This window comes from Bos indicus x Bos taurus, unplaced genomic scaffold, assembly GCF_003369695.1.
Source record: "Bos indicus x Bos taurus breed Angus x Brahman F1 hybrid unplaced genomic scaffold, Bos_hybrid_MaternalHap_v2.0 tig00000004_arrow_arrow_obj, whole genome shotgun sequence".
Classification (NCBI taxonomy): domain Eukaryota; kingdom Metazoa; phylum Chordata; class Mammalia; order Artiodactyla; family Bovidae; genus Bos; species Bos indicus x Bos taurus.
The window spans coordinates 5226-23817 of NW_020867090.1; the positions used below are offsets into that span (position 1 = coordinate 5226).

The window sequence follows — 18592 nt, forward strand, 5'->3', positions numbered from 1 at the left end:
TTAAGAATTTAAGGGTAAAACGTAAACATTTTTGGAGAAAAAATAGTGTATACATAGTGATAATAATATTCTTTAGACCCATGAAAGTTGTTAGAAAAATGAAATAATGTACATGAAAGTAAGCTAAATTCTAAACATTCTGAACCCACTGACTTTCAAATCATTGTACAAAGTTTTTTTTTCCTACAATTCTGTTTCTTCTCAGATTCTTTCTAAACTCTTTACCTCAACATTTAAAGTCTTCAGATTCTTCCCAAAGATTTATGGTAAGATTCAACGATAGTCCACATTTAGTTCTTGATCTTCACCTTGACCCCAGTATTCCCCCAGTCTGAGGTTCGTACATTTCCTTGAATCTGGTTATCTTCTCCCATGTCTGCATGTCTTTGATCATACTGTGTCCTTGGTCTGAAATACTTATCTATACCACTTTGCCTGAATAAATACTCCTTTTATTTCAAGATTCAGCAGAAGTATCCCTTTCAAATAACTACCTGAGTTAAAGCTCTTTTCAATCAAAATTATCTCCCATCTAAGCTATCTTAGCTCCCCAATTAGTGTCCTTATCTCGAATTAGTGACTTCACAGTAGTCTACATTATAGGTCCCTTCACATCATCAAAATGCTGAAAACCACAACTCTCCTTTGACTCCAATGTAAGGCAAGGCTTAAAATCCTTGGCATGGAATTGAAAACTATTTATTAGTAGGTCCACGATGTTCTTACAAGGTACAAGAGGAAAAATATGATGGAAATGAGGGGAAAAACATTTTGTAAACCTACCATTTTCTTTTAAGGGTACTTGGGATGAAGAATTTCCAGAACTATGCAAAGTCATTCCTGTAGTATAAATTAGATTATTAGACAGTTTAAAAATTGTCAGATATTATATATAGAAGAAATTTCTTGTGATAAAATAATAAAAATCAATAAAACATCAAGGCAACAACAATTTCTGTTATTTACACTCAGAATAATGTCTTCCCACAATGAACTTAATTGAAACACAAATGTATTGTTTCTGACAATGACATTTTGATATGTCATATATGAAATGATGAAACTAAAATGATTTTTAAAGGTGTCTGTTCAAATGTTATAAGGAAGTTCAATATTCAAAAAGAATGAATAATCAATCAAAAACAAATACAGAAATTTTCTTTCATGGTTGAATTTTACTTGTGCTTTCCTATGGAATATTTACTACTCAGCACCTGATATGTGATGAATTTTTATAATGAACAAAGCCTTCCTAATGAAATAACTTAAGAGTCTATAAGAGATCTCATTATACATGAATACACTTTGAAAATTACTTTCTAAAAGATTGAATTGGTGGCTTTTTAGGCTATTTTCAATGCATAGGGTAACCTATAAGATGGAGTCTTGTCTTTCAGCTATTTTAAGTTTTTTTTTAAGCAATTCAATTTAAATTGATGATAGTATAATCTCTGAAAGTTGTATAAATCTATATTAATGAAGTAATGTGACTTTCTATAAATATTTAACAACTATAGTGTACAGTTCTCTTTGACTTCATTTATTACACTTATTCCCAATCTAATTACAGGGTGAGAAAATACTTTTTTTAACTCTGTGTGCTTAGGGCTAAACAATCAAATTCAGTTCTAAGGGGGAGTTAATTAGTATTATTTAATAAAACAACTGCAGAGGGCATCCTTGTTGATCTCTTGTCTCCCTAGTTATTTCCTATTTTGAGTAATCATTCAGACCTTTATGCTTAAATATCCAGTCTTCTAAAGATGGATTCCCACATTTTTTCCCTTTTAAGATGCACAAAACAATGGGAATCCTTAACTATTTATAAGGTAGTATGTGTGTGTATCAGCAACACAAATGACTTTTGTCTAAAAGAGTTCATAGCTAGCTGGGAGAATCTGAGAAAACTTAAATCAACTAGGAATTTCTACCTAACAACCATAGCACAGTTCTTAAAACTTATCTCCTTTTTAGAGACAATTCCATTCAGAAAGTACCCTAAATAAACTTTTGTCCATTGTCTCCATTCAGAAAGTACCTTAAATAAACTGCTCTTCAAAACATGTAGCATTAGTGGAGTCTAGTCTCACAGGCTGCAAGGAAAACCCAAAGGCTACCCAGAGCCATGGCACCAGACTGTCTGGGTTCTCTCGGTAAGACTGTCATGACTTTGAACTGCGACCAAGAGAAAGCAAACAGCCCATGCCGTGAGGCAATCACCTGTTAAATCAATTTTTTTAATTTGACGTGGTGCTTTTTATTTTTGTTTTGGTATTTTTAAAGTAGTCTGAACTTTTATATTCACAAAAAGTTGAGACCATTAGGAAACAGGATCCCCAAATTCTAACTTCCTGGTAATTAACATTGTCTCATTTCCTTCACTATGAGCAAGGGGCATAGGAGAAAGAAGGTAAGCCGGTTTATGCTGACCTAGAACATATGCTTGACCAAGGTCTTCAAAGGATGAGGAGTCTGATTCATGTTTCCTCCTTTCAGGACTTCTATTTAAACTCGCAACAGACTTTGAACTAAAGAGGGAAAAGCAAAGGTAGGAAGGGGGGAAGTGTCAATGTAAAAAAAAAAAAACGGTGAAAATAAATCATCAAAAACAAAAGTATGAAATGTAGAATTTACAAGTAGGTAGTTTGCCTTAATTATGTCCTTACTTATTGAGTTTTGTGACTCCTGCCAGAGATTCTGTATCAGATCTTGCCATCTGGTGAAGCGTTTTTCCTACCAACTCCGCAATGGTTTGTGGTGGGGGCTCCATGTTAACATTGACATTTTTCCGGTGAGGGTAGAGACAGGCCTGACTGAGATCGTGGTATGATTTACTCATCCCTCTAGGCTTTTCCTCCCATGCAGTTTTGCCATTCTTCTCTTTTGCACTGTTTTGCAATGGCTGGCAAAGCGACAGCTCTGAGCAGGAGAGCCTCTTCAGAATCTCAGCTTGAACCGACAGAGGTCGAACGGCAAGTTTGTTCAGGGTGCTGCTGGCCAGACTACCAGTGCTGACTGCTCGTCCCATATTAAATCCTCTAACGGACTCTGCTTGGAAGTTCAGGCTCCTAAACGAAGCTCTCTCTACAAGGAAACAGGATTGCTTTACGTGATGGAAACACCATAGAATCTTTAGGAGAAGAGCTATTTTAAGAAATAGAAAAGACAGCATGCAGTTTTCACTCATTTTGATTGCCTGCAGAAGTAGGCAGCTTTCAGAGAGTGGCAATCGAGGGTTTTAAAAAGTAGGTGGGAAGATCCTGGTTTCCAGACCATCTCTCCATCCTTGTAGCTTTCTCACAGCCAGGGAGGGGCCCGGTCAGCCTTTCTAACTTCAGCTAGTGATCTTGGATTTACTAATGTTTGGGCTTCATTCAGGCTTGTTGACCCTGAGTTCCCAATTATAGTGCTCATTTACAAAGGAAAATGACATTTGACAGAGAATGACATTTAACCCTAGGAGTACCTCTGCTAAAACACCAGGGAACCAAGGATGGGGAGAGGGAGAGATCAAACCTGGACAGGCCGATATGGTGAGTTCATGCCTGAAAAAAGTTGTGCAGAGGAGAGTTTCGCCCAGAGAGAACATTCTTATTATAATTTTAAAAACTTATGGCAGATTGTGGTGATGTTTGCACAACTCGGTTAACAATGAAGATATATGAAAAATCACTAAATTGTGCACTTTAAGTGGGTAAATTGTACAGTATGTGAATTAGATCTCAATAGAACTACTACCCACCCCCCCCCCCAAAAAAAACCCCAAAACAAAAAAAAAAACCTGAGACAAAAACCACCCAAAACAAAAAAAAACCTTTTATGGCAAATTTTCTGTCATTTTATTTCAATGTCAATACCACCTTCCCCTCTTGCTGACTTTTTTCCTCACAGGATGTTTCTGTTAGTTAACACATCAATGAGCTGAGATTCTCTTTACGCTTAAATTCGTTTCAGTCTTAAATACTTATCCAAGTCTTCTTTTTGGGGCTAAATTTAGGGATACTTCCTAACAAGTAACTGACCATTCTATTTTGTGAGAGCCAATGTCATGTTAGTAGTTGAACATTTGAGGCTATAAATGAAAGCAATGAATCACAGAATTCTGGCGTCAAAATCCTTTCATGTATATAAAGGATCAGGAGCACAGAATTTCAAATGATTTGGGTGTTCATGCATTAGTAATCCACATCACAAGGCACACGCATTGGTCCCCCCATGGAAAGTACCAACCCTGTTTTGCACTCTACAGGGAATTACAGCTTGACCACTAAGTAAACAGTCCCCAAAACTTGTTTTTAAAAGAAAATGTCAAATGCTGTTGATTTGGATCTTTAGATTCTGTTTCATTTATCTTCTAATTCCCAGGAAAATTAATAATCAGTATTTCATCTCAGACATAAACAGACAGGAAAAACACTAAAATTCTTTCATGTTCATGCATCAGAATGAAGTTTAAATAAACATGTCTCACTGTCACTGGGAAAATTCATCATTTTTTTCTCTAAAGTAGAAGTGGACAGCAAGTTAAAACATGATAATTAAAAAAAGAGTGGTTTTAAAATTCCCAGAATAATCTTAAAATAGTTTTTTTTCTTAGAACAGATTACATTAATTCTGTTTTCTTTGAAAACAGAGTTTATTCAAAAATTCAAAACTGAGTCTGATACAGATTCAGCTGCTGGAAAATGCCTCTCTACCCAATACATTTCCTTACCCTGAAGGAAATGCAGACAAATTTTAGCAGGAATAGGATTAGACAGTTCAGCTTAGGTTATGTCTGTTTTGTAAACATACCAAGGATAATGCTATTCAAATCCATTCATAGCTCACTCCTGGGCAGAACTTAAAATCCGGCACATATTCATGGAATAGATAATAAACTAATCACTTATCTACTGTCCAACTACTTTTCACCTGGAATGGACTCCAACAAGGACCGCCAGGATGGGAAGGACATTAGAATGAACCTACATCCTATTACTAATGTTTCAAATTTGAACTCCAAGGCCACAGTCTGCAATCTACATGTTTCTATTGTCTTTTGTACTTGTTTTGTATCTCTCTATATCATCAACTTAACTGTATGCTCTCTGGATTCATTTACTTTTGCTAACCCATAGCACCTAGCAGAGTATCTTGTAAGCAGTAAGTGCTCAGTAAATGATTATTAATCTTAACTTCATTCCATGCAAGTTAGTTTTTTGTAAAGTTATCAAAAGAAAGAACACTGGATTAGGAATTAAAAGATCAGGGTCCAGTCTTCTTTGACCTCTAACTATGAGGTGAAGGGAGACACTGTTTTCTCTGAACCTGTTTCCTCAGCAGTAAAATTTTGGGCTTAATGGCTTGTGAGGTTCTAGAAAGAACCCATATTATATGATGCTAAAAAAGCAACATACACTTGTGAGCCCCCCCATCAACCTCCTATAGATTACACCAGTTATTTTCACTTATTATTTTCACTGGTACAGACAGTTAAGTAGGCAGATGGTTACTTCTAAGCCGATTCCAAGAAGAAAATAATTCCTTTGAAAGCTTACCAAAATAAGGGAATAGATGTGGCTAATACCACCTTAAAGTCCTTTAACATTTGAGCTAGGGATACACAGTTGTGTTCCAAGGGGCAAAACAGATTCGTTGAACATACTCACTGCACGGTTGAAGAAAACAAGACTTTGAAAAGTCAATTACTTTCCCAAGGTCATTCTACTACTACTACTATGTTGCTGCTGCTGCTACTACTACCACCACCACCACCACCACCACTATTATTACTAGTGGTGAAAGTGAAAGTCTCTCAGCCGTGTCCAACTCTCTGCAACCCCATGGACTGTAGCCTGACAGACCCTTCTGTCCATGGAATTCTCCAGGCCAGAGTACTGGAGTGGGTAGCTGTTCCCTTCTCCAGGGGATCTTCCCAACCCAGGGATTGAACCTAGGTCTCCAGCATCGCAGGCAGATTCTTTACCATCTGAGCCACCAGGGAAGCCCCTTTACTAGTGGTAGCTGTGGTAAAACAATGTTGAAGATGGTGATGAAATAATCATAATATTTATTCAAAACTTATTCTGTGCCAGGCACTTTTACATGCATGAATTCATTTCGTCTTCACAATAACCTTATGATGCCGGTATTACTACTATGATAACCATTTTACAGATGGGGAACTAAGGCAGAGAGTTTGAGTGGCCTGACCATGGTTTCAGAGCTTGCAAGCTCTGAACACTGGTTGGAACACTGGCAGTGTTGTTCCACAGTCCATACTCTTAACTACTACCCTCTACCATTGAAATGTTGAGGGAGGAAGGCTGGCTTCATGGTTTTGACTCTTCACTACAGCACACTGTACCACCATCTATTATAAAGTAACCCTCAATTGTTGCAATTTTGATTTGTATTGAAGAGAATATTAGTCCAAGTAGGAATACGGATAGCTCTGATAAGTTTGATATTTTATGATCTTTTGAAAATACATAAGCACATACACACTTTTTAGCAGAGCAAAGTAGGGAAAGAAAAGGAACAATAAGATCATAGTAGTAGTAGTTATCATATTTCAGCATGCATAAAAATCATTACAGAGGAAAGCCTGTTAAAATGCGGATTCCAGGGACCAAATGCCCAAAGATTGTGATTCACTAAGTTTCAGGTAGGTTTCTGGAATCTTCATTTTTAATAAGTATACAGTCCCTACCATCTTGATTCTGAAAAAGTGAGAAACATCTATTCATAGGTTGCCATCACCCAAGTCTGACCCTACAGGGAATATATCTTTCTATAAGATTTTAGGACAGGAGAAAGTTTGGATAAAGAATTCATAGGGCTCTACTGCACAAAGTCATCAGTGCTACCATATTTAATTTTTTAATCAAATTCTTCAGAATGCTTCGCTAAAGTCCCTAAGAACTGACTGTGCAGAACTAGACTTTCTACAACCTTAATCTCTACACGTGGCCTTGTAGAGTAAGCTTTAAATATTTCAGCTCTGATTATTTTCAGAGCTAAACTAGTTTCTTCTGTTGGTTCCTCTGCAAAAGTTAAATCACTCTCCTGAGCGCTCACGTTGGGCACTATAAGTTATTCACTTCAGTCTCAGAACAGGGATGTGACCAAGTTCAAAGGAAATGGATCATCCCTAAAACTGTTATGGTATGTAACTCCCCTTGCTCCCTGCCTTGTTTCCCATGTTTTTCCCTCATCTGGAGAGTCCTTCCATTTATCTTCAGTCTACTTAACTATTTTTGTCCTTCAAATTTCAATTCAAGTGCGACTACTCTCATACTCTCTCCTTTGATCTCCCTTTCCTCCTGTAATGTAGATCACAGAGGCTGTGCAATATAACCTGTTCTTAAAACTCTGACCCTCTCGTGTGTATTACTGTTTCATGTATATTGTCCTTATCTTCCCAAACAGTGTGTAAGCTTACTATGGGTAGAGAATATGACTGAAACTTTTACAGTATTTATTGATACACTGGCTAGCCTAACGATAAGCACAAAATAGTTCAACAGGTACTCCCTGACTCATCAGGGCTGTTTATTTTCAAAATATCCATGAAATTGATGCCTCGGCTTCATTTATGATACCTTTATGAATTTGACTCAGTCATTTGACATCTACGTACCTTGTCATTTTCATCCTAAATATGGAAGTCCTTTTAAAGTTTGTGGCAAAAATCATGCATTTACCCTGGAGTCATCTGACACAGTTTGCACCTCCTTACCAATATCCTGGGCATCTTGGTTGCTCTGTCTTGCTCTCATTTGCAGCTGGAACTTATGCTGGGAAGAGCAGAGATGCAGCAGGTACTGGCATATCTTACTGTTGTCTGTCTGGAAGGCATGTTTTATTCCATCTGAAGTATTCTGCAACGTGATTTTCTTTTTCTGCAATATTAATCAGTGGTATTAAAAATTAGGATATTTACCTATCTAAAAACAATTCTAGAAACAATAATGAATAAGTTGAGACATTATTTTTATTTCACATCATTAGGCACGCATATTCATTGACTTCTATCTAATATAAATATAGAAAAATATAATCCTGTATTGTTAGAAATTCAGAAAATAAATGAAATTAATATTGTTTGCCACTTTTAGAAACTGTAGCTTAAGTCAGACTATATAAACGGTATACCAGCCATCAACAAAGGGGTTCCCAGGTGGTGCAATGGTAAAGGATCTGCCTGCCACTACAGGGGACGGAAGATATGTGGGTCGATCCTTGGGTTGGAAAGATCCCCTGAAGAAGGAAGTGGAAACCCACTCCAGTATTCTTGCCTGGAAAGCTTCACAGACAGAGGAGCCTGGCAGGCTACTTCACGGGGTCGCAAATAGTTGGACATGACTGAGTGACTTAGCACACATGCATGGAGCCATGAGCAAGGGAAACAGTTTCCTTTAAAGATTACTGATATTTTGAGTTTACCGCAATGTTTACAAACACCAGAACTGTGTGAAAAAAAAAATGACAAGAAATATATATCCTAATCCTTTGGATAAAGAAAATGAAGTTCATCAAAAACTGGTATAATATCCAACAATAAGAACTGTGATTTAGTCAAGAAAAATCTTGGTGGCATAAAGGCTGGGCTGGAAGATGTGGGAAATTATGGAAAATGTTGGCATATAAAAGCATTGGATAATGTAACTGCTGGGCTCAAAGATGAAACACATCAATATTTAGAGACATTTAGCAAGAATGTCTTGCTAAATTCAGGGAAAGGAAGAGAACCACAAATCACCTGTACCTCCCTGTTTCTTAAAAAAATGAATGTCTCTCATATAAGAGGACATCTTAATACTGTGACCTATATTCTAGCTTGCAGCGATCCATATGCCTTAAAAGATGCCGTAAAGATGAGCTTTCATCATGTCAGGGATCTAAGACTAATGTCTCTAGAGAATGGCTCAAGCCCAGTTAGATCTGCTGTAGCTCCCGGCTTCTTCTACTCTATAAATTATTCTATTTCATGTCCTTTGTCTTTATGTCAAATGCAGAAACATGCTCAGACAAGTCAAATTTCACAGGCTCACAAAAGATGTAACCGAGTATTATTCAAATTCTGTTATGAAGAGATGGCAAGTGCCATCTCCATGATTCCCGGTCTTAAAAACAAAATAGGACTATTAAATTCTTGCTAGATGTTGTTACCAATGAGATCTGGGGGACCCTGTTCACTCTGTTAAAAAAAAAAAAAGGAGGTCAGCAAGTCTTAGAGAGGAGTTCAAGATACAGTAGCACCAAACTAGCATCCTGAGTACCAGTAGTCTATGTAGAAACACTTCAAATAGTTGGGGAATTTTCTTCCTATCCAACATCGGCCTTTACCACTACCAAGTAATTCCCAAGGATGTTGAACTCCACTGCTGTACGGGTTTGAAACAAATCATAAGAATATTGGTTCTAAATGTTAACTGATGGATGGACAAGAAATGTCTAGGAGAATTCAGTGGTAAGAGATGAGAAGGGAAAAGGGTGACTTTTCCATCTCTCCAGAGGCCAGTGGAAGAAAAAAAAGGAGAGTTTAAAAAGAGAGCTCTGTATTAGCGAGAACTTTATGATAAACAAGTGCTGTTGAAGATGGGAATAGTTTGCGGGGAAATGTGGCTTATTCTTTATTACTAGAGATCTTTAAAAATGAGCTCACCAGAGCTTGTTCTATTTTTATTGCAGGGCTGATGTGACAGCTGGCAAATGACAGAGTGCTGAATGTAGATGATTATTTGATTTGTTGCCTTTTCAAAACTGGTCCAAATTAGATTTATTTTTAATTAATCTATGGTTTCTTCTAGGCACTTGCTCTGTCAGCATTTCCATTGGGGAAGGTAAATTAAACTGAGGTAATTTCCTGGTCTTGACAATCTTGGGAACATAAGGACGGTCTGGGCTTTCCTGAGAGCATACATTATTATCTGGTTATTTTAGTGGTAACTCTGGGTTTCACAGGAAACCAACCAACTAACCAGACTTAAATCTAGAACTGATTTCAAAGTTCTCTACTTTGGAGATTATCCAGAGTCAGCTGGGACCTTCCTATTGCCTCCTTATAAACATTGTTCTGCTGAGACCATTGTTGTTGTCACTAAGTGGCGTCTGACTCTTTGTGACCCCGTGGACTGCAGCATAGAAGGCTCCTCTGAGCCTGAGACCATATTTCAGCCCAAATATATACTAAAGATGTCAGTAGTCCCTGAACACTCTTAGGGAAACAAATACTTGAACAGATTTTTGGTTTGCCTCTGGGGTTTACTAATGGCACATCAAGTTCAGATTTTCCATCTACACCCCAAATCAAATATGCCTCAGTATCTTTCATAAACATGATTTTCTAAAAACCACTTTCCTAACTTTATCTCCAGAGACTATACCCTAAAACTGAAAACTGTAGAAAATCCTGAGGCTAATTTTAAAAGCCAGTAAACCTCTGGACCACTGAGATTCAAATATAGTTGTTGTGAGGGGCCTATTACTGAGCTAGACCAAGTTCACTGCGATTGAGGTAATCATCAATCTTAAATACATTAGTGGGTTTTCTCCATGTGAGAAGTTCTGATTTAACAGAGAAGTCAACTTGGTTGTAATTTAACTAAAGTTAACTGAGCATATAACTAGCTAAGAATTCTTTTAAAAATCACCTCCTGAGGAAACCAAAAACAAAACCTCAATAATACTTCCTACAACCAAGAAAGAGGAGTTAAATAGTATTAAGACATAAAGATAAGCCCTACTGAATGCTAAGGTCTGAAGTTCATTTAAGGAAAGTCAATTAATATGTTACATTGGAAATCAGCAACACCTATTTAAACGTAGAATCAAAAGAGGTTAAAATGGACATACAGAAAAAGAAATCTTCTTGGTTTCCCGCCATGGAAAGCGAAGGACCAGTGTGCGAACTCCATTGTGAACCTCGAACACGAGGACACCTTTAGAACAGACTCCAAGCAGTATTCCCGTTTGTGACTTTTTCTCGGGGTGCACCCGGTGGAAATGAACTCCGTATTCTGTCAGTCTTTGGCAGACCTGTTGGAACAATACCACAACACAGCAATGCACCTTGGCAATAGGTGGCGGAGGGACTCAGTAGTTGTATTAGTGTTGTTTAATATGGAAAGGACAGCCTTCTAAACAAATGTTGCTGGAATTGGAAATTCACATGCCGAGAAAATGAATCTTGACCCTTACTTTACCAATACATGACAATTACCCCCAAAAGGAGGAGACTTAAATATATGATAAAATTTATATTTTAGTTATAATTTATAGCTAAAAACCATAAAATTTAGAAAATCTTTATGGCTGTGAATTAGAGAAAGATTTCTTAGATGGGGCATAAAAAGTAGGAACCATAGAAGAAAAAATTGGTAAACTGAAACTTCATTAACATTAGAAGCTTTTGCTCTTCAAAAGTCATTGATAAGAAAACAAAGGTAAGTCGCAGACCAGGAATATATTTATGTAGAATATACATCTGATAAAGGAACTGCATCTATAACATACAAAGAACATGTACTTCTCAACAAAAAAACACATATCCAGATAAAAAAAAGGGCAACAGATTTTATTAGACACTTCAACAAAGAATATATATGAACAACAAATACATAAAATGATGCTGAAAATAACAGTAATTAGGGAAATTCAAAGTAAAACCACAGTCATATACCTCTACTTAACCTACTTTAATAGCTAAAAAGAAAAAAAAAAACATACCAAGTGCTATTCAGGGTACAGAGCAATTGGAAATTCCATACGTTACTGGCAGTAGTGCAAAAGTGTACAACCACTTGAGAACAATTTGGTAATTTTGTAGAAGTTAAACACACACTTACCATAGATCCCAGCAAACCTAATGTTAAGTATTCACTTGAGAGGGGAAAAAGCACAAAACCATATGTTCATGCAAAAATCAGTCTATGCGTATTGACATCAGCTTTATAGCCATTAACTAAAGAAACGGTAAACAAAACTTGCTGCTAATCTGTACAACAGAAAACGACTCAGTCACAAATAAGCAAACTACATACACACCAGGGGTGGTGGTGGTAGTGGTAAAGGCTCCGCCTGCCAGTGCAGGAGACGCAGGGGACTTGGGTTTGATCCCGGGGTCAGGAAGAACCCCTAGAGGAGGCCATGGCAACCCACTCCAGTATTCGTGCCTGGAGAATCCCATGGACAGAGGAGCCCGGCGGGCTACAGTCCATGGGGTCACAAAAGAGTCAGACACGACCAAGGGACTGAGCACCATACACATCACACCACAGATGAACCTCAAAAGTATTACTTTAAGTAAAAAGAGGCACACAGAAGACTAGGTGATATATGATTCTTTCAATGAAATCCTAGAAAAGAGAAAATGATACTGATAGAACACAAATCAGTAGTTGCCAGAGTTTAGGAGTAGGGGAAGGGACTGACTAGAAAGCAACAGGAGGGAACTTTCTGGTGTTGGAAATGTGTTATGTTGGGGGCTGGCAAACTTGTTATTTAATGGGCCAGATATTTTAGGCTTTGTGGGTCATATGATGTCTGTTGTAGATACTTAACTCTGCTGTTGCAGTGTGAGAGCAGATACAGACCATATGGAAACAAGTTTGGCCAAGTTCCAATAAAGCTTTACATACAAAACAGGCAGGCCACAGTGTGCTAGCCCATGCTCTTTATCACGATTGTGGAGTGGCTGCTCAACTGTATGTTGTTGTAGTTTAGTCACTAAGTCACGTCCAACTCTTCTGCAACCTCATGGACTGTATGTAGCCCGCCAGACTCCCCTGTCCATGGGATTCTCCAGGCAAGAATAATGCAGTGGGTTACCATTTCCTTCTCCAGGCAAGATTACTGGGGTGGGTTTCCATTTCCTTCTCCAGGGGATCTTCCTGACCCAGGGATTGAACCTGTGTCTCCTGCATTGGCAGGTGGGTTCTTTACCGCTCAGGTAGGAAATGCCCAATTGTACATGTATCATCAAAACTCACTGAATCGAACATTTAAAAGTGGTCAGTTTTATTATATGCAAATTATACCTCAATAAAGCAGATTTACATAAAGAAAAATTTTTCAAAGGCAATATGATATGTAATAGAAGGGTAACCTTGGAAGGGTATATTAATGAGATTAAAAAAATTCTTATGTTAGAAGAAGCATGCTCAAGCTATAGAGAAAAGGAGGAAGAGGATACATTATTAGAAGGAAAAGGGCAACCTATTATGCACTAAGCACAGTACTTAGAGAGGGACAACTGAAACTCAGAGAGATTTTAAGTACACTGTCCACATTCACCCAGCTGGCTGAAACAAGAATTCAAATGAAAGACTGTCTGAAAATCCCCACGCAAAATCGTTCCACTGTGCTAATGTCTTCTACCTTTGTTGACAAAGATATAACTTGATATTTATTTCCTGCAAGTGTAAAAAATTTAATAACTGAGGGGAAAAAAATAAGCACATAATGTAAAATGTGATGTCTTTAAACGTAGACTCACCTTAAACAAAACAAACCATGAATCCTAGATTAAATGTAGTGTGAGTCTGTGAATGAAACCCTTTCATAGGTATTTGTAGGGCTGGGAAACCTGGCTCCCTTATTACAGAGCAGCAAGGTTAAGGAACACTGTTACATGCTAGGGAGCAGTAAGACAAGAATGTTCTGAAGTTTCTCTTCTCAATAGAATGTTATCATGTATTTGTTATTCATATTGGAAGCACCATCTTTTCTAATCATAAATGCACTATTATACATCTGATTCTCCCTGTGGCTCAGTGGTAAAGTAATCTACCTGCAATGCAGGATATGATGGCTCCATCCCTGGGTCAGGAAGATCCCTTGGAGGAGGGCTTGGAAGCCCACTCCAGTATTCTTGCCTGGAGAATCCCATGGACAGAGAAACCTGGCAGGCTCCAGTCCATAGGGTTGCAAAGAGTTGGACACGACTGAAGTGACTGAGCAAACACACACACACGTGCATCTGAGGTCTTATAGGTAGCTGGTGGCAGAATTAAAGATATAAATCACTTTTTCTAACCCCCAGTCCCCTGCATGAATTAGTTGGCATTAATGGAAAGACTATTTTTTAGAAGACTTAATTGAATCTTAAGCTTTTTTTTTTTTTTTTCAAAAAAGCAAAACAACTCTAGAATTAGTTTGAACTTGCCCCTCTTATTCAGTCACAAAATTGTTTATTCTTTACAACATATCTTGATTTTTTTTCTTTTTTCAATTATGAAAGTATGATAACACATTTACAGGAGACTTGGAAAATATGTAACAAAGTTACACATAGTTTCACTATATATTAAAATATATATCTTGATTTTGAGAGTATAAAAAAGGATAAAAGAATATAATCCCTACTCAGATAGACATGAGTTCAAATCACAGTTGTGATCCACATTCCAGCCACTGACTTTGGGAACACTATGTCTCTTCTCTGACCCTCAGTTCCCTCTTTTACAAAATGAGAATTAAAATACTATGGTTTTAGCCAGGAATAAATAAGAGGAGATGAAGCACATAGCCTCAGTTATTGGCACCTGAGTTTTTAGATATATGGCTCCAACATTTCTTATTTACTTTGGAAAAATACAGTTTATTGTTTGTATTCTGGAGGGCTTACCTTTAAAAATTCTAACTCTGTCTCTTTTTCAGAAGCTCCCATGTAGGTATTGTGCAATTTGGGTAGTTCTTCTTTAATATAGGACAAATCAAGTTTCTCCATCACTCTTGGAGGCAAGTAATGTTCCAGTCTAAAATATGACACACCATGAACCTAGAAAGGAGAGTGGTTTGGTAAGAAAGTCTGTTTGATCTCTTCCTCCAGTCTTAAAGTTTTTGCCTCAACCAAGAGATCAGGTATTCCTATTCACTCTTCTCTCTGAGGAGTGAGTTTTAGAAAAAGTACAGTTAAGTCTTTTTCTTTTATTCAGTGAGGCAGAACAGAAAGATTGAACTGATTGGTAAGCTTGAGGAAAGACTGATAATCTCAGACCAAATGTAAACCAAATGTCACTAAAGTTAAGGGCTACTGTTGTGAAGGGTGCTACTTGAGTGGCACAGTCTCTTCCAGTTTCCTGCTTCCTCTCAGGTCCGTGTATATTCAGGTGCACTTGGCCTTGAACATGTGTTCCCATAGAGAGAGCTCGGCTAGGTTCTCAGCCACAAGGATCCACGGGCGAGGTGGAAGACCCCTTTGATTCAGATTTGGCTGGAAGCCCTTATGTCTAGTATCTGTGAGTTAGAAATAGGGAGCTAGGAAGCTAAGTGCTAGATATCCCAAAACTCTGAAAAGGGATAATTTTAAAAAGAAAGAAGGAAGGAAAGAAAGAAAGAAAAAATCCCACACTACGTGATTTTAAATAACCAATATACACGGGGAACTTTGTCATTCTGAGGCACTGAACTGTCCTCAAAAACCTCCGGATCTAAACAGTAAACACTCAACCAGGTTCAGTCTTTAACCATGCTGAGGATAAGAACAATAATGCAAAATACTTGTCCCGCAGAAAAAAATAAATCATACCTCCGGTTGATAATCCCCATACTCAGCTTGGAGAGCCAAGGAAGCCAGCAATAAAGAAGTCTCATCATCACAGTGTATCCTCTCCTCCAAGATGTCTTTTCGCAGCTGAAGATAATACTGATGACAGGTCAGAGTGTGTCTGGGAAAATAAACACACACACAAAACATCCAGGCTATTGATCTTGAAGCCTGGGTGACTTTTTAAATTGGCATATAAGTTTAGTTGCCAACATGGCTTATGATTAAGCATGAGAAATGAATAAACAACGTGGAAAGAAATGTTTCTTTTATGATAAAGAAGACTTTATCATTGGTCAGAAGCAAATAATTCAGTATCAGTAAACTCAAGGGTCAAAAGACCAGGGGCCAAAAGAGAAACAGAGAAACTCTTGTGTACTCACTGTATCAGACTAACATCATCCATGAAAAATTTAATTCGGAAAAACAAAGTAAAGTTAATGGAGGCTTTGCTCTTTTTCTTTGGTTCTTCTTTCCATCCCTCTGGGGCCACTTTTGTTAATTTTAGATCAGAATCAACAAAGAAATACTCATTATCTAGAACAGAATGAGAAACACTCAGATAAAATAAAAATACTTTCATGTCATCTTTTAATTTCTTCATTTTGTGGTCAGACTTGCACAAAACAGCTTCACACTATTAACAGGATTGTTAAGAAGTGTGGCAGGGAATTCTGATACACTGCATACGGATGGCCGGCAATATGGCTCAGTCTTTCATAAATGAGGCCTCTGAAGACAGAGAGACTTGGATTTAACTCCTGGCCACATCATTTACTACCTGTGAGATACTGAGTAAATTATGTAACCTATCCAGACATCAGTGTTCTTGTCTATAAAATCAGAACAGTGCTAATTTCTGCTTTTTAGGGTTTTTGTAGAGATCAAAAGACATAACGGATATAAAACACTTGGTAGTTTAAAGCGTGTGTCAAGTGGTAAGCATTCAATAAATGTTAGCTAGGATCTGTTATACTTGAACTACCATTGAAACCGAGGAGGAACAATAACCATCATTTTATCTTTAGCTATCATATCATTTAGTTTGACTCTCTCCAAATAAAAGATTAGTCAGTAAAATCTGACTTATCCAGAATGTTTAAGAAATTAGGTACAATTTAAATAAAAATTTTGACTAATTGAATATTTTTATATAGATAGTACTAATGTTTATGCGCTTTCCAGGTGGCCCTAGTAGTAAAGAATCTGCCTGCCAATGCAGGAGATACAAGAGATGTGGATTCGAACCCTGGGTGGGGAAGATTCCCTGGAGTAGGAAATGGCAACCCACTCCACTATTCTTGCCCGGAAAACTCCAGGGACAGAGGAGCCTGGCGGTTAACAGTCCACGGAGCTGCAGAAAGTTGGACTCAACTGAGTGAGTGGGCACTGATTACATGATTAGTCTAACACTGTAATCAGTAAAGTGAGAGAACATCAGTACACACCAACTGAATATTTATTGGACTATTTTACAAAATCAATTATTTGCTTTTAAGAAACAAGAATTCAATAAACTAAGTTGAAAGATAATTCTTGTATGAAGAAGACAGTGTTATCCTGATCTTGAAGGGGTTCAGGGTGATTTGATCCTGCAATTGTAATTTATTCTATCTTGTTGTCAAGCTTTTTATTTTGAGGTAAACAGGAATCTGAAGTATTGAAAAGCAATTTACAAATATAGTAACTTATTAAAGAAATATTCAGTAAAACCCAATTCCAAAGGGTTTCTTAATGCTATGGCAATTCTAACTGATAAACAGCATCAGCTTCTACCGAATCTGTGTTCTGAGACCACAGTGGTTGTGAATGTCAAAGGTTAGCAGATGTAATGTTTAAAAAATGTGAAAAGACTTAGCTTCAGTCATCAACTGATAACATTTAAGAAAGACACTGTTTCCACAGGGAGCAAGAGTGAGAACAGTGAGAAAGCAAATGTAATAATATATTAACACTGGTAGAATCTGAATAAAGAGTACTGGGGAATTTTTTTGACTATTCTTGAAAATGTTTCTCCATGTCTGAAATTCTGTAATAATAACAAAAAATTTTAATACTGTCTTTGTGAATAAATTTTCTATTTCTAACAAATACTTAAATTTGTGTTAAAAAAATAAAAGGCATTATGTGTATGGAGCCAAAGCAAAAACATACCCTATTATGAATGGGACTGGTGATGGAAGCAGGGTTCGATGCTGTAAAGAGCAATATTGCATAGGAACCTGGAACGTTAGGTCCATGAATCAAGGCAAATTGGAAGTGGTCAAACAGGAGACGGCAAGAGTAAACATCAACATTCTAGGAATCAGTGAACTAAGATGGACTGGAATGGGTGAATTTAACTCAGATGACCATTATATCTACTACTGTGGGCAGGAATCCCTTAGAAGAAAGGCAGTAGCCATCATGGTCAACAAAAGAGTCCGAAACGCAGTACTTGGCTGCAATCTCAAAAACGACAGAATGATCTGTTTGTTTTCAAGGCAAACCATTCAATATTACGGTAATCCAAGTCTATGCCTCGACCAGTAATGCTGAAGAAGCTGAAGTTGAACAGTTCTATGAAGACTTACAAGACCTTCTAGAGCTAACACCCAAAAAAGATGTCCTTTTCATTATAGGGCACTGGAATGCAAAAGTAGGAAGTCAAGAAACACCTGGAGAAACAGGCAAATTTGGCCTTGGAATACGGAATGAAGCAGGGCAAAGGCTAATAGAGTTCTGCCAAGAGAATGCACTGGTCATAGCAAACATCCTCTTCCAACAACACAAGAGAAGACTCTACACATGGACATCACCAGATGGTCGACACCGCAATCAGATTGATTATGTTCTTTGCAGCCAAAGATGGAGAAGCTCTATACAGTCAGCAAAAACAAGACCGGGAGCTGACTGTGGCTCGGATCATGAACTCCTTATTGCCAAATTCAGACATAAATTGAAGAAAGTGGAGAAAACCACTAGACCATTCAGGTATGACCTAAATCAAATCCCTTATAATTATACAATGGAAATGACAAATAGATTCATGGTTCATGGGGTCGCAAAGAGTTGGAC

The 18592-nt window shown here is 37.6% G+C and overlaps 1 protein-coding gene across 1 annotated transcript in view; it reads right to left on the minus strand.

Annotated features, from left to right (window-relative positions):
• Positions 1-577: 577 nt before the first annotated feature.
• Positions 578-18592, minus strand: part of LOC113888553 (tyrosine-protein phosphatase non-receptor type 13-like) — a 33096-nt gene continuing 15081 nt past the window's right edge. The window contains exons 6-13 of the mRNA XM_027535619.1: positions 15919-16072; positions 15518-15656; positions 14615-14767; positions 10843-11025; positions 7724-7886; positions 2667-3084; positions 2431-2528; positions 578-840 (exon numbers count right to left, since the gene is read on the minus strand). Of these exons, the coding sequence (XP_027391420.1) occupies positions 593-840; positions 2431-2528; positions 2667-3084; positions 7724-7886; positions 10843-11025; positions 14615-14767; positions 15518-15656; positions 15919-16072 (1556 nt within the window). The 3' untranslated portion in view covers positions 578-592. The remainder of the gene's footprint in view (positions 841-2430; positions 2529-2666; positions 3085-7723; positions 7887-10842; positions 11026-14614; positions 14768-15517; positions 15657-15918; positions 16073-18592) is intronic.